The following is a 14916-nucleotide window of genomic DNA, read 5'->3' on the forward strand; positions in this document are numbered from 1 at the left end:
TATTTTTGGTAATACTTACATTTTAAAAATTGAAAGGAATATATAAACGAAACGAAAGATAATAATTGCACTATGGCCAAAATAAGAGTGAAATCATGCCCATTTTTGGGCCTGGACGCCCTTGAGTTCGAGAGGTCCGCACGTTATCAGTCCAGAGTCCAGACTCGGTAGAGTCTAACAGCGAACGAAGCTCATGAAAGGTTTTAAATTGCCTACGTTTCCCTCCAAGCAACAATTTTGAAGACCTGTGGCCGAAAAACAATGCAAAACGAAATTTGTAGATCTCTCATCTCTCCACAAGTCACATAACTTATTAAACGTCGCGGGAATGTGAAAGTTCTTATTTACATTTCACAAAGTCCACTTCCATGTCCGAAGTACTTCGAAATGGATAGGAGACTTCGCTCATCTCTCCAGACCTCGGCGGAGGACTTTCTCTCATCAGCCACGGCGCTAAGCCTAAAATCTTCCAAGTCCTCCCTCAAAACTCTCATTCATATGATTAAGCCCTCGTCCGATCTCTGTTCTTCTCTCCCTCTTTCTCTCTGCGATTCCATCTTGAACTCAGTACAATCCTTCCGGAATCTTCTAGAACCAAATTCTTCGAACCTAGGATTCTCGAAGTCACCTCGCTCCCCTCCCACTAAGCGCCTCCGACGCTCTTCGCGCCATTGTAAGACCCCAACTGAGCCCGAAAGGGAACGCCATGGCTCCACTATCGAGGATGAGAAGCAAAACATTCTTCGGCGTCTCGAAATTCTAGCTCGCATTACGCTGTTATGCATTTTGCATCCCCAAAATGTGTTCTCACCCTCCGATTTACTGCCTGGTGTTCAGGCATTGCATGATAATTTGGTTATATTTGAGTCGGCTTCTGTTTTATCATCGGAGATTGAAGTTTTGTGTGAAGAGTGGTGGAAGAAGAATCTGACAGGCAGCGAATCGTTGATTTCTCAGTTTCTCCCTTTTCTACTCGCTAGATCGCTGACCCTGAAGAAGAAGGTGGATGTGCATAGAGTTTGTGTGTTGCGAGAGGCTTTTCTTTTGCTTGATTTTGATGACGACAGCATTCAGGATTTGAAACTCTTGCTGGTTCGATGTGTTTTATCACCGGTGTATTTGAAAACAGAGGACGGGCGGCGCTTCCTATCGTTTATTTTTGGGTTAAGCAAGCAACTTGTTAAAGAATTATTGGCAATGATTCGTTCTCAGATACCATTTGGAAGGAAGTCTATGCTGGAGGCTTATGGGGATATTCTGTTTCGGGCCTGGAAAGCCGCTGAAGCCGATTCAAGGGTGGAAATTGAGAATAGGTTTTTGCGGGATTTGATTGAGGGTGCCATACATGCCAGTTCTGCAACCTTTGCTTCGTACATTAGAAGGGTTTTGGGAGCGTTTATTGGTCAGAGGACTACCAATGGGGTTGAGAAGCTACTTTTTCGACTTGCAGAGCCTGTGATATTTAGATCTCTGCAGGTACTTCCATTTATACATGCATCTGTGCCTGCTTACATGTTTTTCTTTAAGAATTTGGTGATGCTTCTGAATAATAAAAATTGTAGCAGACATGTTCTCTCGTGTAAAATATTGCTTTGACAAGAAATCTGCAGAAAAAGCTGCTTGTTGATATGTACAGCTGGGGAGTCTAAATCACAAATCTAACTGGAAAAGGAGAATTACGGGGCTAAGGGGAGCAATGAAGTAGTTCATTGAAGGGAAAGTATGCTGTCACTCGTAGTAGGAAGGCGTTAATGGCTCTAGGTATCTTGTGTTACATTTAGAGCAATAGTCTTCAGATGTAGATAGTCACTAATCTTTGGAGCAGAGAAAGCCTGCATGTGAGTTTCCGAAGTTTTATATTTTTATTGTTTGCTAAAACGAGTACGTAATGCGTAGAGGTGTCACAATGAACTATAGTTTTACTTCACTTTCTTTCATGCTTTCTTTATTTTGTTTTTTTAAATAACTCTAACGTGAACCATATGACGTTTAGGATCTGCTGACCTATTCGATATAAGTTCAATCACTATGTTGGCTTAGAAGTGTCCCAAGCCATTAATTTTGCCTCTACATGAGCATAATTTTTCTGTGTGATGCTTTACCTGTTTTCTATAGGTAGCAAATTCGAATGTTCGTCAGAATGCTTTGCATATACTTCTGGACGTGTTTCCTCTTGAAGATCCTGACGCCACAAAAGAGGAGAAGGATACGTTGCTTGATAAACAGTTCTTTTTGTTGGAAAGATTACTTACGGACGATTGTCCAGAAGTGAGAAAAATTGCTGTGGAGGGTTCATGCCGACTTCTTCATCTATATTGGGAAATTATTCCTTCACCAACAATAACAAAGATTATTAGAAAAATATTTGATGACATGTGTCATGATGTTTGTCATGAGGTTAGGCTTTCTTCACTTAAAGGCATTGTTTATCTGCTTGGCAATCCTCATTCTCATGAAATTCTTAAGGTGCTCTTGCCGAGACTGAGGCATCTAATACTGGACAGTATCCTCACCGTACGAGTTGCTGCAGCAGATCTGCTTCTCCATCTAAATGCTATAAAAAATTTTCAGTTCAACAAGGTACAACTGTGCTCTAGATTAAGAATTGCCCTAGAAATGCAAAATCTTGTGCCTTTTATATCCCTGCTAAAAATGATTTGGCTGGCTGACACTTTTTTCGTCTCTCTCGCTTTTTTTTTTTTCGGTTTTTTTTTTTCTGTTAGGTGGTGGGTCTTGATACGTTATTGTCGGTGCTTGCTAGTGATCAAACTCTTGTAGCTCAAAAGTTAACCAAATTGCTTATACCTTCATACTTTCCCTTGAAAGCGCCAGTTGAGGAGGCATGTAATCGCTGTGTGACTCTTGTGAAAAGGTCTCCTATTGCCGGGGCAAGATTTTGTAAATTTGCCATGTCAGAAGGACCATCTAGAAAGCATCTTATGGAACTGGTCAAAATATTCTTGAGTTTGGCCTTGTCTCCTAATAAGTTTGATGAGCACCAGATTGAGGGCTTTCTTGTTGCTTCTAGCTACCTATGTGATAACTTGGCTAGTGAACCGTGTGATAGAAACGCCCTAAAAGAATTAATTGCTGGCGACAAAGGGAAAGCCTTACTTGCAGTGGCATCTACAAGTCAAGCCCATTCTTCTTTATTCAATATTGTTTCTACCATATGTCCGGATGGCATTGCTGGAATCCTTGAAAAATGTATGTATGTAGTCACAAACTGCAATGGTTTACCTAAAAATGTTGATTGCGAAGCTGAATTAAGGTCTGCGCATAAGTTGTTACTTTCTTCAGGAAGTTTTGATGACATGTTTGAAACTTTATCAACCCTCTTGCATAAGACGGCCTATCGTTGTCATATTAAATTTGGCATAGAAATGGCATCATTCCGCGCTTCTTCTGCAAAAAGGAAGACGCCTAAGTCATCTGGAAAATTTCCAATCAAGTTGAAAGTTATCAACAGAAAGCAATCTTTTGAGGGTGATTATTCAGTTGCTGTGGGGATAGCATGGCAAATTAGAGACATGCTTTTGCATGAAGATACAAAGAAATCTTTACTGAGATCTCACAGTTTAGAAATGTCATTTTTTGCTCTTAAAGTGATATCTGAGGCCAGCATTGTGCATTTTGGGCATTATGAATACTTGGACACTTGTCCTGTCTTGGCATATATGGCTCTTGTTCTGGAAATGTCTCTTGACAATATTGATCGTAGTACTATACAGAAAAAGGATAACGGGAAGGAAAAAGATAAAAATAATTCTTCTGTGTTGCTTTCAGAGGCAAGTAAAATTCCTTCTTGGGTTTTCGCTCAAATTTTGGGTCTGTTAAAAATTTGCTGTAGCAGACTTTCTTGTATTTTGGCCTTTTTAGCTGTCTGCTTTCTATATCTATTGTCGGAAAATGGTTCTGCAATTATTGTTTCATGGCAATGGCATCTGAACCTTTTTCTCTCGTTCCCCTTCATTTTTTTTTTGCTTCCTTTTTGTTTCTAGACTAGTAAATGAACATTTGTGAACTTCAAAATCATAAGTAGATATATCTTGTATTTGTAGAGACCAAAGCAGTTGTCAAAGATAATTGTTGTCTAATCAGCATGGTAGAGGCTTATGAGGCATGCTGATGAATTCAGACCTTGGCTGCTGCTACAAATTTCATGTAAAATGTAGCGATTAGGTGATTAGTTTATGTTTGATTCTGAATTTGATATTTGATACTTTGGGATAGTTTTTGTTGATTCTCATTATCTGCTAAAAATTGGTATCGCTACCCACCATGGTGTCATGCTGCCAGAAAACATTCCAGCTGTGCAGCTTATTGTATTGATTGCCTCCTTTGAAATTTTCAGGTCTCTTGATTCCCCATTATCGCATAATATTCACATGCACCTCAACAGTTCAATTTTTTTTAAACTTGCCCTAGATTTTTGTGTAGAATCATCATGCATTAAATACAATGATTATGGTTTGTGAACCTTGCTTTACTATTGTTCCTGCCTGAAACATTGCTAATGAGTATGTCAGTTGCCTAGCCTTTAACCTCCCCTCAAAAATTTTCTACGCAGACTGTTTTAGAGGCAACAATGGACAACATATTCAGCTGTTTAGAAAAATTATTTGTAGCAGATGACGGTGCAACGCATGGCAAAATGGATTTAGACAACATGCAGTCCACCAGAAGGACGGAAAAAAATCCCACTCAAAGGCGCAGGTCATCTCCTACAGAGGCATCCAGCCTGAATAACGGTGGTAAGTGATCATGCAAGGAGCATAAACTTGACTTAAATATGCAAAAATAATAATAATAATAATAATAATAATAATCTCTACTATACTGTGTCATATTGAGAAATAATGGCCTTGCTTTGACGAAGTTCTTGAAACTCAGTTAACGCAGCGCTTTGTCAGTATTTACGGTGTGAAAAACTTGATTTGATCTGTAGCACACTATAAGATTTGGTTCGGAACATGCAGGTATTAGTATTCATTGGTTTTTTATATCTCAGAAGATCATTTATCACAGATTTTGACCTCTTCTGAGTATCTTATTTTATGTACCTCCCTTGTTCAATTTTGTGCTCCAAACCCCCCCCCCCCGTATATTATTACTAGCCCGTCAAGAAATTTATCGGATATTATTTTCGGTTAGAGTCACATTATCATTCTTATATTTGCATAAGAAAGTAGAATTAATAAGAAGGTGATGTTAGAGGACTGTTTCTTAGCTCGGATCTAACTTTCATTATTATGCAGAATAGACGTCATACCTCTGTTGAAGCTCTTTTTTTTTTTTTTTTTTTTTGTTGTGGTCAAGTTATATTTGGCTGCCTGATTGTTGCCAACTGATTAACATTTGAACACTTGAATTGGACCGCTTATGATGGACTTGGGTCATGAATTTGGTCCGTCTTTGAATATGTCTTCAGAGTTCAGATATTCTCCTTTTTCTGTTCATTACATTTTTATGTCATTTGCCTAGGATCTGGATACAATGAGCCACGAGTATTGTGTAAAGTGAAGATGCTTACAGCTGTTCTCATGTTCATGGTTGACACCACTGCAATGGGTATTGCTCCTAAAAAACCTGGAGTATTGTTAAATTACACTTCAAGATGTGTACAACACATCATATCTTTAATTGACCGGCCACATCATAACCATATTCATCTTAATGAAGAGGATCTGAAGGCTACAATTTTCTGTCTGAAGAGCTCTTTCACCTATGCGGCAAAGTTACTCAATCTGATACTTGGACACTTAAGTGAATCTTCCACAGCTTCACCTAAAACTTTTGATCTTGCCAATGACTTGCTGGATTTAATTATCCTAATTGAATTATATTGTGGCTCTGGATGTGCATCGGGTCTTGTTGCAGCAGTGAAACCCTGGCTGCCTGATTTGGTTCTGGCATTAGGATCTGGAACCATATTGAAACATACTCAGGGTGATAAGACAAATTCAGCTTCATCAGGCCAAATGAAGCTTCATTTTCCAAAGTGGCCCTTGATTTTAGCCAAAGCTGAACTCGTTGGAGTAAAAACACTTGGAAATGAAGAGGATGACAAAGGTTCTCAACCAGAAAAATTTTCAGCGTTCAATAGACTTCTGGAGGTGCTGATTATGGAATTGAGAGGGAATTCATACATAATGGATGCAGTTGGGGTTGTTTTCTTGACTTGTTCATTGGTTGGGCTGGAGAGACAAGACTTTGAATTGGCATTAGGAATCTTGCACTTCGTATGTCTGAAGTTATTTAGACAAGATGACCGGGATTGGGGTGAATTAATGCTGTCTTCTCTGCAAGAGATCTACCCTAAGATAGAGAGAGAAATTGCAGGGCGAAGCCACGAAGATGATCAGGAGAAATTAAACAGTGCAAAGAAGTTGCTTGAACCTCTTTGGATGTATCATTTATATGAAACAGGTAGGATCTCCATGACTGAAGCATAAACAGTATTATCTTTTTTTTTTTGGTAACTAAACAGTATTATCTTTATTTTTGTTTTTGGTTGTCTGTTGTATAAGCTTGAGAATATTACTCGAGGCCCTTATTCCTGCTGTAAATAATTTGCCTACTTCTTCCTTTGTGGTGTCACTAGAGTTTTGTTAGTATAAATACATGGTTGGCCAAATGCCATTATCATACTATTTTTCCTGCAAACTTGATGGGAATTTATTCCTTGATTCTTGACCCTCCTAGTATAAAAACTTGCTTTTATCTACAATTTTTATTTGATGGACTAAGAAAAAATTATCCTAACTAAAATACATGGTTTAATAAAGAACTACTTGTTTGATGTTGAAGTTCATCGTCTCTCTCTATGTTCGAGAGATAAGTATCACCTGTTAGATGTGTTTAATTCATTTGATAACTTGATAAGCTTAATTTTACTCAGTGTGCTTGGTTGATCTTAAAAATCGGGCTATGTTAAACATTGGAGCTAAATTTGACCTCATTCAACATCTAGAACATGCACAAATATGTAAACATAGGGTTTATTTGGCAATTTATTTTGAAAATAATTTTCTATTCTTCAAAACAAAACAATAAAAAAAAAATCTATGTAGTAATATGTTTTTAAAAGTGTTTTGAAGAACAAAAAAATAAAATATTATTTTAAAAAATAAAAAAATAAAAATATGTTTTAAATATTTTGAAATTGTTTTGTAGAACAAAGCATAATGAAAAAAAAAAACATTTATTTTCATTATTTTTTTTTTCAGAATATATTTTATAAAATATTAGTTTTAGAACAATAAAACAAAAACAATTTGAAACAAGTTTATAAATATTTTGGATTTTAAATTTTCATGAGCATTAAGTAATTTTATAAGATTGTCTTTCTTAATATGTCATAGTGATAAATTAATTGTATTATTATCATGAAAATTTTGAAGAGTTCAATATTTAGTTTTATATAAATTTTAAATTTAAATTGATTTCTTAACTTAGTATTATTATTATATAAAAAAAAAATATATTCCCTCAATTTAAAAATATAAGATATTTTTAACTGAATCTTGCTTTCCAATAAAGTAGTTATCTATTTTCAAACTAACTATATCTTTTTATATTTATCCCTATTAAATATCCTACAATAAATATAAAGTTATTATCAATAAGAGCATTTTTGAAAAAAAAAGCAATGATTACATCTTGAAAAATAAAAAACGTTTTACATTTTTAAACATTCAACCCCTTAAAAAATACTTTACATTTTTAAACGGAAAGAGTAATTATTGATTTTTTTAGAATTTAAAAAAATGTTACTTTTGATCCTAATATGTTTTTAGGGTAAATCTTTTGATCTCAATATTACTTTTCAAGAGTATATTTTAGATAGAGAGAATTATACTTTTGCTAATAATTAAAATTAATTTGTTGTTTTCACAAAATTTTAAATATTTCAGTCTCATAAGTCGGTGTTGGTCCAGTCTTGACTTGGTTGCACAAAAGACTGGACACCAGCTTGATAGTCAACCCGATCAAGCCTCATCTGGCACACCACTGAATTTGATACTTCGATGATAAATAATATTACTGCCAGAGTGGCGGGCATCCTCCTAAGAGTGGACGGCCAAATTCAAACCGAATTTATTCATATAAATTATAAGTCTTGTTAATCCCCGAAAGTGATGTTTCAATAAATAAAAGCATCATATGAAATCTTTAAAAAACGAAATATCTTAACAGGGAACAATAGTTGCTAATTGCCGGTCAGTTACAGCACAAATTACAGATAAATAAATAAAAGCATCATATGAAGTCTATAAAAAACGAAATATCTTAACAGGGGATAATAGTTGCTAATTGCCGGTCAGTTACAGTTGCTAATTACAAGTCAGTTCCAGCACAAATTACAGATATACTTCCTCCGATCGTTATTATAAAATACTTTTAATCATTTCACATATTTTAAAAAAGTTAGTTTTTTTTTTAATATCATAAAAAAGTATGATGTATTTTTATTTTTACTTTTAACTTTAAATAATAATATAACTACATTAAATACCTTCTTGCTAATCAAGATAGGGTTAAAATTAAAAAAAATAGTTTAATTATTACAAGATGTTTTATATTTTAAAGAAAAAATTACCCTCAAAAGATGTCTTATAAACAGGACCGGAGGAAGTATATACCAAGAAAACCTCAAGCAATACCAAACAGCTATGTACAAATGTACACAACAATTGAGGACCTGAAAGCACTGCCACTAGAATAGACCTTGAACCACTGCTTGGAAGAATTTATCGATGCAAGGGCTTCAGACAGAGAGCACCTTTATGACAGCTGCAATTGGCATGCCCAAAAGCCCGACAAATATGCTTGAGATCCACTGCTGCAAAGTGAGAGGTGTGGTGTTTGCAAAGGTTCCCAAGAACTCAACGATTATGATTTGAAAGATAACAGTGCAACTGATGACACCCACGAAAACATAATTATTCAATATGCCTCTGAAAACATTTATTTTCTCCATCTCACGTGAGCTTATTTCATTAAAAACCTGCAAGATCAAAGTCCACGTCTGATAAGGCAACATGTAGGCAGAAACTCGACATGTCCAAGCAGATTGGTTAAAGAAAGTGTAAACAATCTTCAGTTTATCAAAGGGCAATAGTTTTCAGAGGCTTGTTTACCTGACAGAAGACAAATGCGTTGAAAATTAGTGTGTTTAAGATCAGATCAGCATCAGGGCCATTGAGGTTAAAATATAATTTTCCACTGGTCTGAAGAAACCATATTATCATAATCTGATACAATGATTGTCCTAATATGTTCCTCCACATAATGCTGCTAATGAAATTACCCGTCCTTCCTACTGGTGACCGCTTCATCAATTCATCATTTGGAGGTTCAGTAGCAAGCGCCAGTGCTCCCAGTGTATCCATTATCATGTTCACCCACAGTAGTTGTACAGCAGTGAGGGGCGCACTTCCTGAAGAGCACATGAATACAAAATCGTAAGATGAAGAAGGAAACAATTTCCAAAAGCCTCAATAGTAAGAAGAAATAAAAAAAAATATCGAAAGACACATTAAGGTAAGCTCATAATCAATCTAGTCATGATTGATTTGTGACCTGTCCAGCAAGCTGAAGTGAAGTTCACCAGTAATGCGACAACGTTGACAGTCAGCTGGAACTGTACAAATTTCTGAATGTTTGTGTAAACTGAACGTCCCCATTTTGCCACTGTCACGATTGTGGAAAAATTATCATCCAAAATGATGACATCTGCACTTTCTTTAGCAACCTACACAAAAATGACAAAATTAGTATGGAGCAAAACATTGTGTCCTTTTCCCTTTTTTCCCAATGCCAATTTTTATTTCATTTAAATATAGACGGCAGCAACTGTATTGAACTCACCTCAGTTCCAGCAATACCCATTGCAAGTCCAATGTCAGCTTCATGAAGCGCTGGGGCATCATTTGTTCCATCACCAGTCACAGCCACAACTTCCCCAAACGTGGTACGGAGGTGTTTCACCAATGCATGCTTGTCCATAGGTGAAGACCGAGCCATAACCTACACAGGAAATCAGAAATTGTGTTATTGAAAGGATCAAGAACCATATTCATGGTTGTGTACTAAGGAAATCAACATGTTCTGCATACAAAAAGAATGAATCACCTGAATTTTTGGAATCAGTTTAAGCAATTCCTCTTGACTCTTCTCTCTAAATTCTGGACCTTCAATGGCTATACCATCATCTGTTAAAATGCCGCATTCTCTAGCGATAGCCTTTGCAGTATCAATATTATCACCCGTTACCATCCTTACTGTTATACCAGCTGAACGACAAACTGCAACTGATTCTTTAACATCTGGACGGACGGGATCCTTGATACCAACAACTCCAATACAAGTATACCCAGAAACTGGAATGGGGTCTTCAGCTGAGAATCCGTTTTCCAAGTCCATGTAGGCAATGCATAGGGTTCTAAGTGCCTCACTCGCAAATTGGTTTATTGTAACCTTAAGATGGTTCCTGGATTCTTCATCAAGTGGAACAGCCTCACCTTTGGAATTGATAACCTTGTCACAGGCAGCCAGAATTATTTCAGAAGCTCCTTTAGTGTGGGCTCTAAAGCCTCCTCCCTCAGGAAGCTCCACAACTACACCCATCCTTTTCTTTACAGAATTAAATGGCTCAACTTTAACAAGCTTACATGCATTTCTCTCTGCCTCAAAGTCCCCACCTAGAGACAACCCAAGCTCCAATATTGCAGTATCTGTCGGTGTCCCTAAAACCTCACGTTTTCCATGTTCATTGACCACAACATCTCCTCCAGTGTTAAGGAATATTGACTGTAGCAGCAGTTTCATAGCATAATCAGGGAGATCAGAAGGTAAGGTAGAAGAAGCATCGTTGCTCACTTCCTTCCTAGTCATAAAAATGCATGTTTTCACAACTGTCATGCGGTTGGTAGTTAATGTTCCAGTCTTGTCACTGCATATTGTTGTGGCTGATCCCATGGTTTCACAAGCTGCCAAGTTTCGGACAAGGGCTTTGTCATTCATCATCTTCTTCATAGCAAAAGCAAGGCTCAATGTAACAGCTAATGGCAGCCCCTCTGGAACAGCAACAACAACTATTGTAACAGCAACAGCGAAGAATTCCAAAGTTCGCAACGCATCATCTCCAGACCAGGTCAAGAGGCTTCCTTCTTGGAACTTACGGGTCAAAAGACCTTGCACTAAAACTGCAAAAGTAACTACAGCAAAGAACAGGCCTATCTTCCCGATAATGGTTGCCACTCCATTTAACTTCACCTGCAATGGGGTTTCATCATCTCCTCCTTCGCTGAGAGTTGCCATCAACTTACCCCATTGAGTCCTCATCCCAACTGTGGTAACCAACATTTTGCAAGAGCCATCTTTAACCTTAGTTCCTGAAAGAAGAAATGGATTTTCAGAGCTAACCATCACAGGCTCACTCTCTCCAGTTAAACTTGACTCATCAATCAACACGGAAAATCCTGAAAGAAATAGGCCATCTGCTGGGACTTGGTCTCCTAGAGCAAGATGCACAATGTCACCAGGAAGTAAATCATATATTGACATTTTCTGCCTATAACCATTTCTTATGACCTGAATGGTAATCTTCTTCTTCTCCTTGTCCAAGTCCTTGAATTGTAATGATTGGCGGTAATCACTTGTTGCTGTCACAAAGACAACCAGTAAGATACTTGCAACAATTCCAAGACCATCGTGGGCCCCATGGGGCCATCCTTCCATTGCTATGCCAACTATGAGAGACACAAGAGCACATACTCCAAGGATCATGAGAGTCATGTCTTGGAGAGCTTCCCAAACAAAAACCCAGAAACTCCGGCCCTCACTCTCAGTAAATTTGTTGATTCCATAGATCTTTTGTCTCTTGTTCAGAAGATAAGGGTCATTGCCAAGCCCATCAGTGATTGATGCTGAAAGCTTTCCTGCAAGACCACTAACCCCACCATGACATTTCAGCTTCTTTAAATCATGGCCTTCAACAATAGACCCCAATTCATCGGCACAGATCTGAAAACCTTCTGCTTTAACGTCCTCAGGTACAACATAATCACTTTGTGGCACACCTACAGATGCAGTGACAAGTAAGCATACAAACTCTAAAATGCATTTCAGAATAATGCTGAAGAAAATCACCTTGAATAAATTGAAATGCCGCTTTGGAAACTAGAATAGCAACCCTGAGGTTCTCCTATATCAAAAAGACAATGAACATTTGAGAAATATTAACATCGAATGTGGCATTAGGAAAAAGTAGAGTAATATACTCTTCAAAAGTATTTTCAAGTTCTTTTGCTATTAGATAATCCATACATACTTGTCCGAAAATAATAAATAATTTAGAGAAAGAGAGAATTTGAAGCTGGATGAAGAACTAACTGAAACACAAGCAATCACTACCCTTAAGCAAGAACTAGAAAAAATCGTAAAGGGCATGGAAAATCAATAGAATGACTATGTTGGGACGGCATTTCCATACCACATCAACTTCAACATTGTACTATTTCTAATTCCCTTAGAATTTATGGCCTGGTAGTGGTAGATTGATAGCGCCTTTATTTTGAAATTGTTGATATCGCAAAAGTATCGGACTAGTACTGATTCTCTCGATTTGCATTGAACATGCTTATCAACAAAGCAATCTGACCTATCATGAGGCCGGAGCCACTCTGTTTTCTTCACAGCTTATCTTATTAACTATGTTAGCACAATCACATACCACTTGATGGTAGCGCCTGTGTATTGCATGAAATCACATAGTAAGCCATACTGTTTATTGGAGTGAACAATACAACTTCTTATAAATTTGTTACACACACACATATTCTACTGTAGGTCTCATCAAGAGAAGCTTCCAAAAAGTATGTTTTTAAACCATGTAGAAATCTGCTAAGTTAGCTACATATTGGAGCATATCCTTCCTCTCAGTAAGTATCTTCAACCATAGATTATAAAAATATTCTTTTACCCAATCAATGGCGGAAAAACAATGACCCTGTCTTGACATTTTGGCTAAATAAAAATATTTATTTTTTCACAAAAGAAAATATTTCTTCTGGAATACAAATTTAAAATATTTTGAAATCACAGCATTATTGCGCTGCATTCAAACCCCCCCCCCCCTTCCAAAAAAAAAAAACCCAGAAGAAAAAAATGAGTCTGATAAAATACTATGATATTTGAAGCAAATAAAGCAGATAAACCACACGATAAAATTCAACCCCCCCCCCGGCCAAAAAAAAAAAAACACCGAAAAGAAAAAAATGAGTCTGATAAAATACTATGATCTATGAAGCAAATCAAGCAGATAAACACGCGATAAAATATGAGTCACGAAGATACATTTGTCCTTGCATAACGCGATTTAACATTTTAAGATACGTCTACCAATAATTTAGGAAATTTAAGTATTAAAACTAGAAATCTCTGTTTTTTAAAAATATCATTTAGAGCCATTTTAGTTTGTTGCTGTGCCGAGCATGAAGAGCTAATTAACAGATCTTAGATACAACCCGATTCATCTCTCGCAGTTCTAGGGAGTCAAAGAACAGAATCCGTGGAGAATAGGTTGTTTCCCTCAGATGGAATTATAATTTCTTGCGACAGGGCATTTCATATGCCGGACGAAAATGCTCGTGTGTCGACCAAAAATGAATCCCTTTCTTTGGCTTTCATAAATTCATTGTTCGTATTGTTTTTATCCACGGTCTGATTCAACTAAGAAGCATCTTGAATCTGTCGCAATAGTCTTCAACAATGGACCATACATCAACGATTCATACAGGATTGAAATACCTGGTTGGTACGACGTATAGCCTCCGCTTCGTCTCGCTTTGAGAGATTGGCGGTGAAACGAAAGCGTCGTTTGGGGTTCTTCACTATGCCGCAGAGATTCCTCCATTTTTCAAGAGCTTCTCTTGACGAGTTCTTTGATCGCACTCTCGTAAAGTGTTCATCTACAAGATGATCCATCGCCCTTCAGTATCCTTCTGCTTTGCTCTTATCTTCTTTGCGTTCTAATTATTCCTTCTCGTATCGGATCCTTTCAAACCCTTCTTCATCTGCTTCATATATGAATGCCAAGCCCACCTTCCACGAAGATAGCCTAGCCTGCCAAAAGGAAAAAAGACTTGGTGGGGACCTCGCGGGGGCCAGATGTGACCTTAGATGCTGCTAAAGCCGCGGAAAACTTGATTCAAACAGAAGAAGAAGAAGAAGAAGAACACGATGCCATTATTATTGGGGAATGAAGTATAAGCAGGGCATTGTGAGGATTACAGATCCGAATTTTGGCTTGTTCTTCTCTCAATGAATAAACGATCTCCTCGTTGGCTGTTATTGCAAGAACGAGATGAACCGCTTCGGCGAGGTCAACGTCTGCGCCTAAAATTAATGACTATATTTATAGAATACTACTGCTCTTTTTAATAAGAAAACAAATGTTAGATCAAGTATCTACGTAATTATTATTATTATTACTGGTATTTCAAAATCGGGAGATAGATCCGTAGAAGAGGTTAGGTGACGAGGGGGGGGGGGGGAGCTTCTTTACATCTTTTTTCTTAATAAAAATACCGAACAAACAACTAGGGTTACATTTTAATATTTTTCTCGGCTTCTTTAGTTTTGTTATGACGTCGATTTTGGGAGATTTCATTTTTTTTTTCTTAGTTCTTTCATTTCAATTAGCAATAAAACTCTAACTTGAGAGTTTATATTCAAGTTATTAGACCTGTTTGTTTAAAATTTAAAAATAAATAATTTTTAAGTAATTTAAATATTTATAAAAAATGATCTATTGTGTAAAAATTTTATAAAAAGCAGAGATTATTTTATATTTAATTATAATAATTAAAAATTTATTATTAATTAGTTATTTCTAAATTTTATAATGTA

The 14916-nt window shown here is 36.8% G+C and overlaps 2 protein-coding genes across 3 annotated transcripts; one reads left to right on the forward strand and one right to left on the reverse strand.

The window, feature by feature from the left end:
* The first annotated feature begins 282 nt into the window (after positions 1–282).
* Positions 283–6587, forward strand: LOC129323006 (uncharacterized). 2 transcript variants are annotated; one of them, XM_054969506.1, is made up of 6 exons: positions 283–1476; positions 2116–2397; positions 2467–2580; positions 2724–3788; positions 4571–4754; positions 5485–6587. In XM_054969506.1, exons 1-6 carry the CDS (start codon positions 388–390, stop codon positions 6453–6455), a joined length of 3705 nt encoding a protein of 1234 aa, XP_054825481.1. In that variant the 5' UTR covers positions 283–387; the 3' UTR covers positions 6456–6587. The 2 variants fall into 2 exon arrangements, with proteins under 2 accessions (XP_054825481.1, XP_054825480.1); XM_054969505.1 differs by having other exon boundaries at positions 2116–2580.
* Positions 6588–8167: 1580 nt separating this feature from the next.
* Positions 8168–14383, reverse strand: LOC129322142 (calcium-transporting ATPase 2, plasma membrane-type-like). The gene is made up of 7 exons (XM_054968224.1): positions 13816–14383; positions 12157–12211; positions 10138–12086; positions 9874–10032; positions 9586–9757; positions 9144–9442; positions 8168–9010 (listed from the first exon to the last, which is right to left on the reverse strand). Exons 1-7 carry the CDS (start codon positions 13990–13992, stop codon positions 8771–8773), a joined length of 3051 nt encoding a protein of 1016 aa, XP_054824199.1. The 5' UTR covers positions 13993–14383; the 3' UTR covers positions 8168–8770.
* Positions 14384–14916: the final 533 nt, after the last annotated feature.

Source organism: Prosopis cineraria, unplaced genomic scaffold, assembly GCF_029017545.1.
Source record: "Prosopis cineraria cultivar Desert tree isolate PC_DT_omini unplaced genomic scaffold, ASM2901754v1 PC10, whole genome shotgun sequence".
NCBI classification, from domain to species: domain Eukaryota; kingdom Viridiplantae; phylum Streptophyta; class Magnoliopsida; order Fabales; family Fabaceae; genus Prosopis; species Prosopis cineraria.

Coding starts and splice junctions, on each gene's coding strand:
- LOC129323006 (XM_054969505.1), top strand. CDS start 388: ATGGATAGGAGACTTCGCTCATCTCTCCAGACCTCGGCGGAGGACTTT. Junction 2,581..2,723: donor AAAATTTTCAGTTCAACAAG/GTACAACTGTGC, acceptor TTTTTCTGTTAG/GTGGTGGGTCTTGATACGTT. Junction 3,789..4,570: donor CTTCTGTGTTGCTTTCAGAG/GCAAGTAAAATT, acceptor TTTTCTACGCAG/ACTGTTTTAGAGGCAACAAT.
- LOC129322142 (XM_054968224.1), bottom strand. CDS start 13,992: ATGGATCATCTTGTAGATGAACACTTTACGAGAGTGCGATCAAAGAAC. Junction 10,033..10,137: donor AACTGATTCCAAAAATTCAG/GTGATTCATTCT, acceptor TTTCCTGTGTAG/GTTATGGCTCGGTCTTCACC. Junction 9,443..9,585: donor CACTTCAGCTTGCTGGACAG/GTCACAAATCAA, acceptor TGTGCTCTTCAG/GAAGTGCGCCCCTCACTGCT.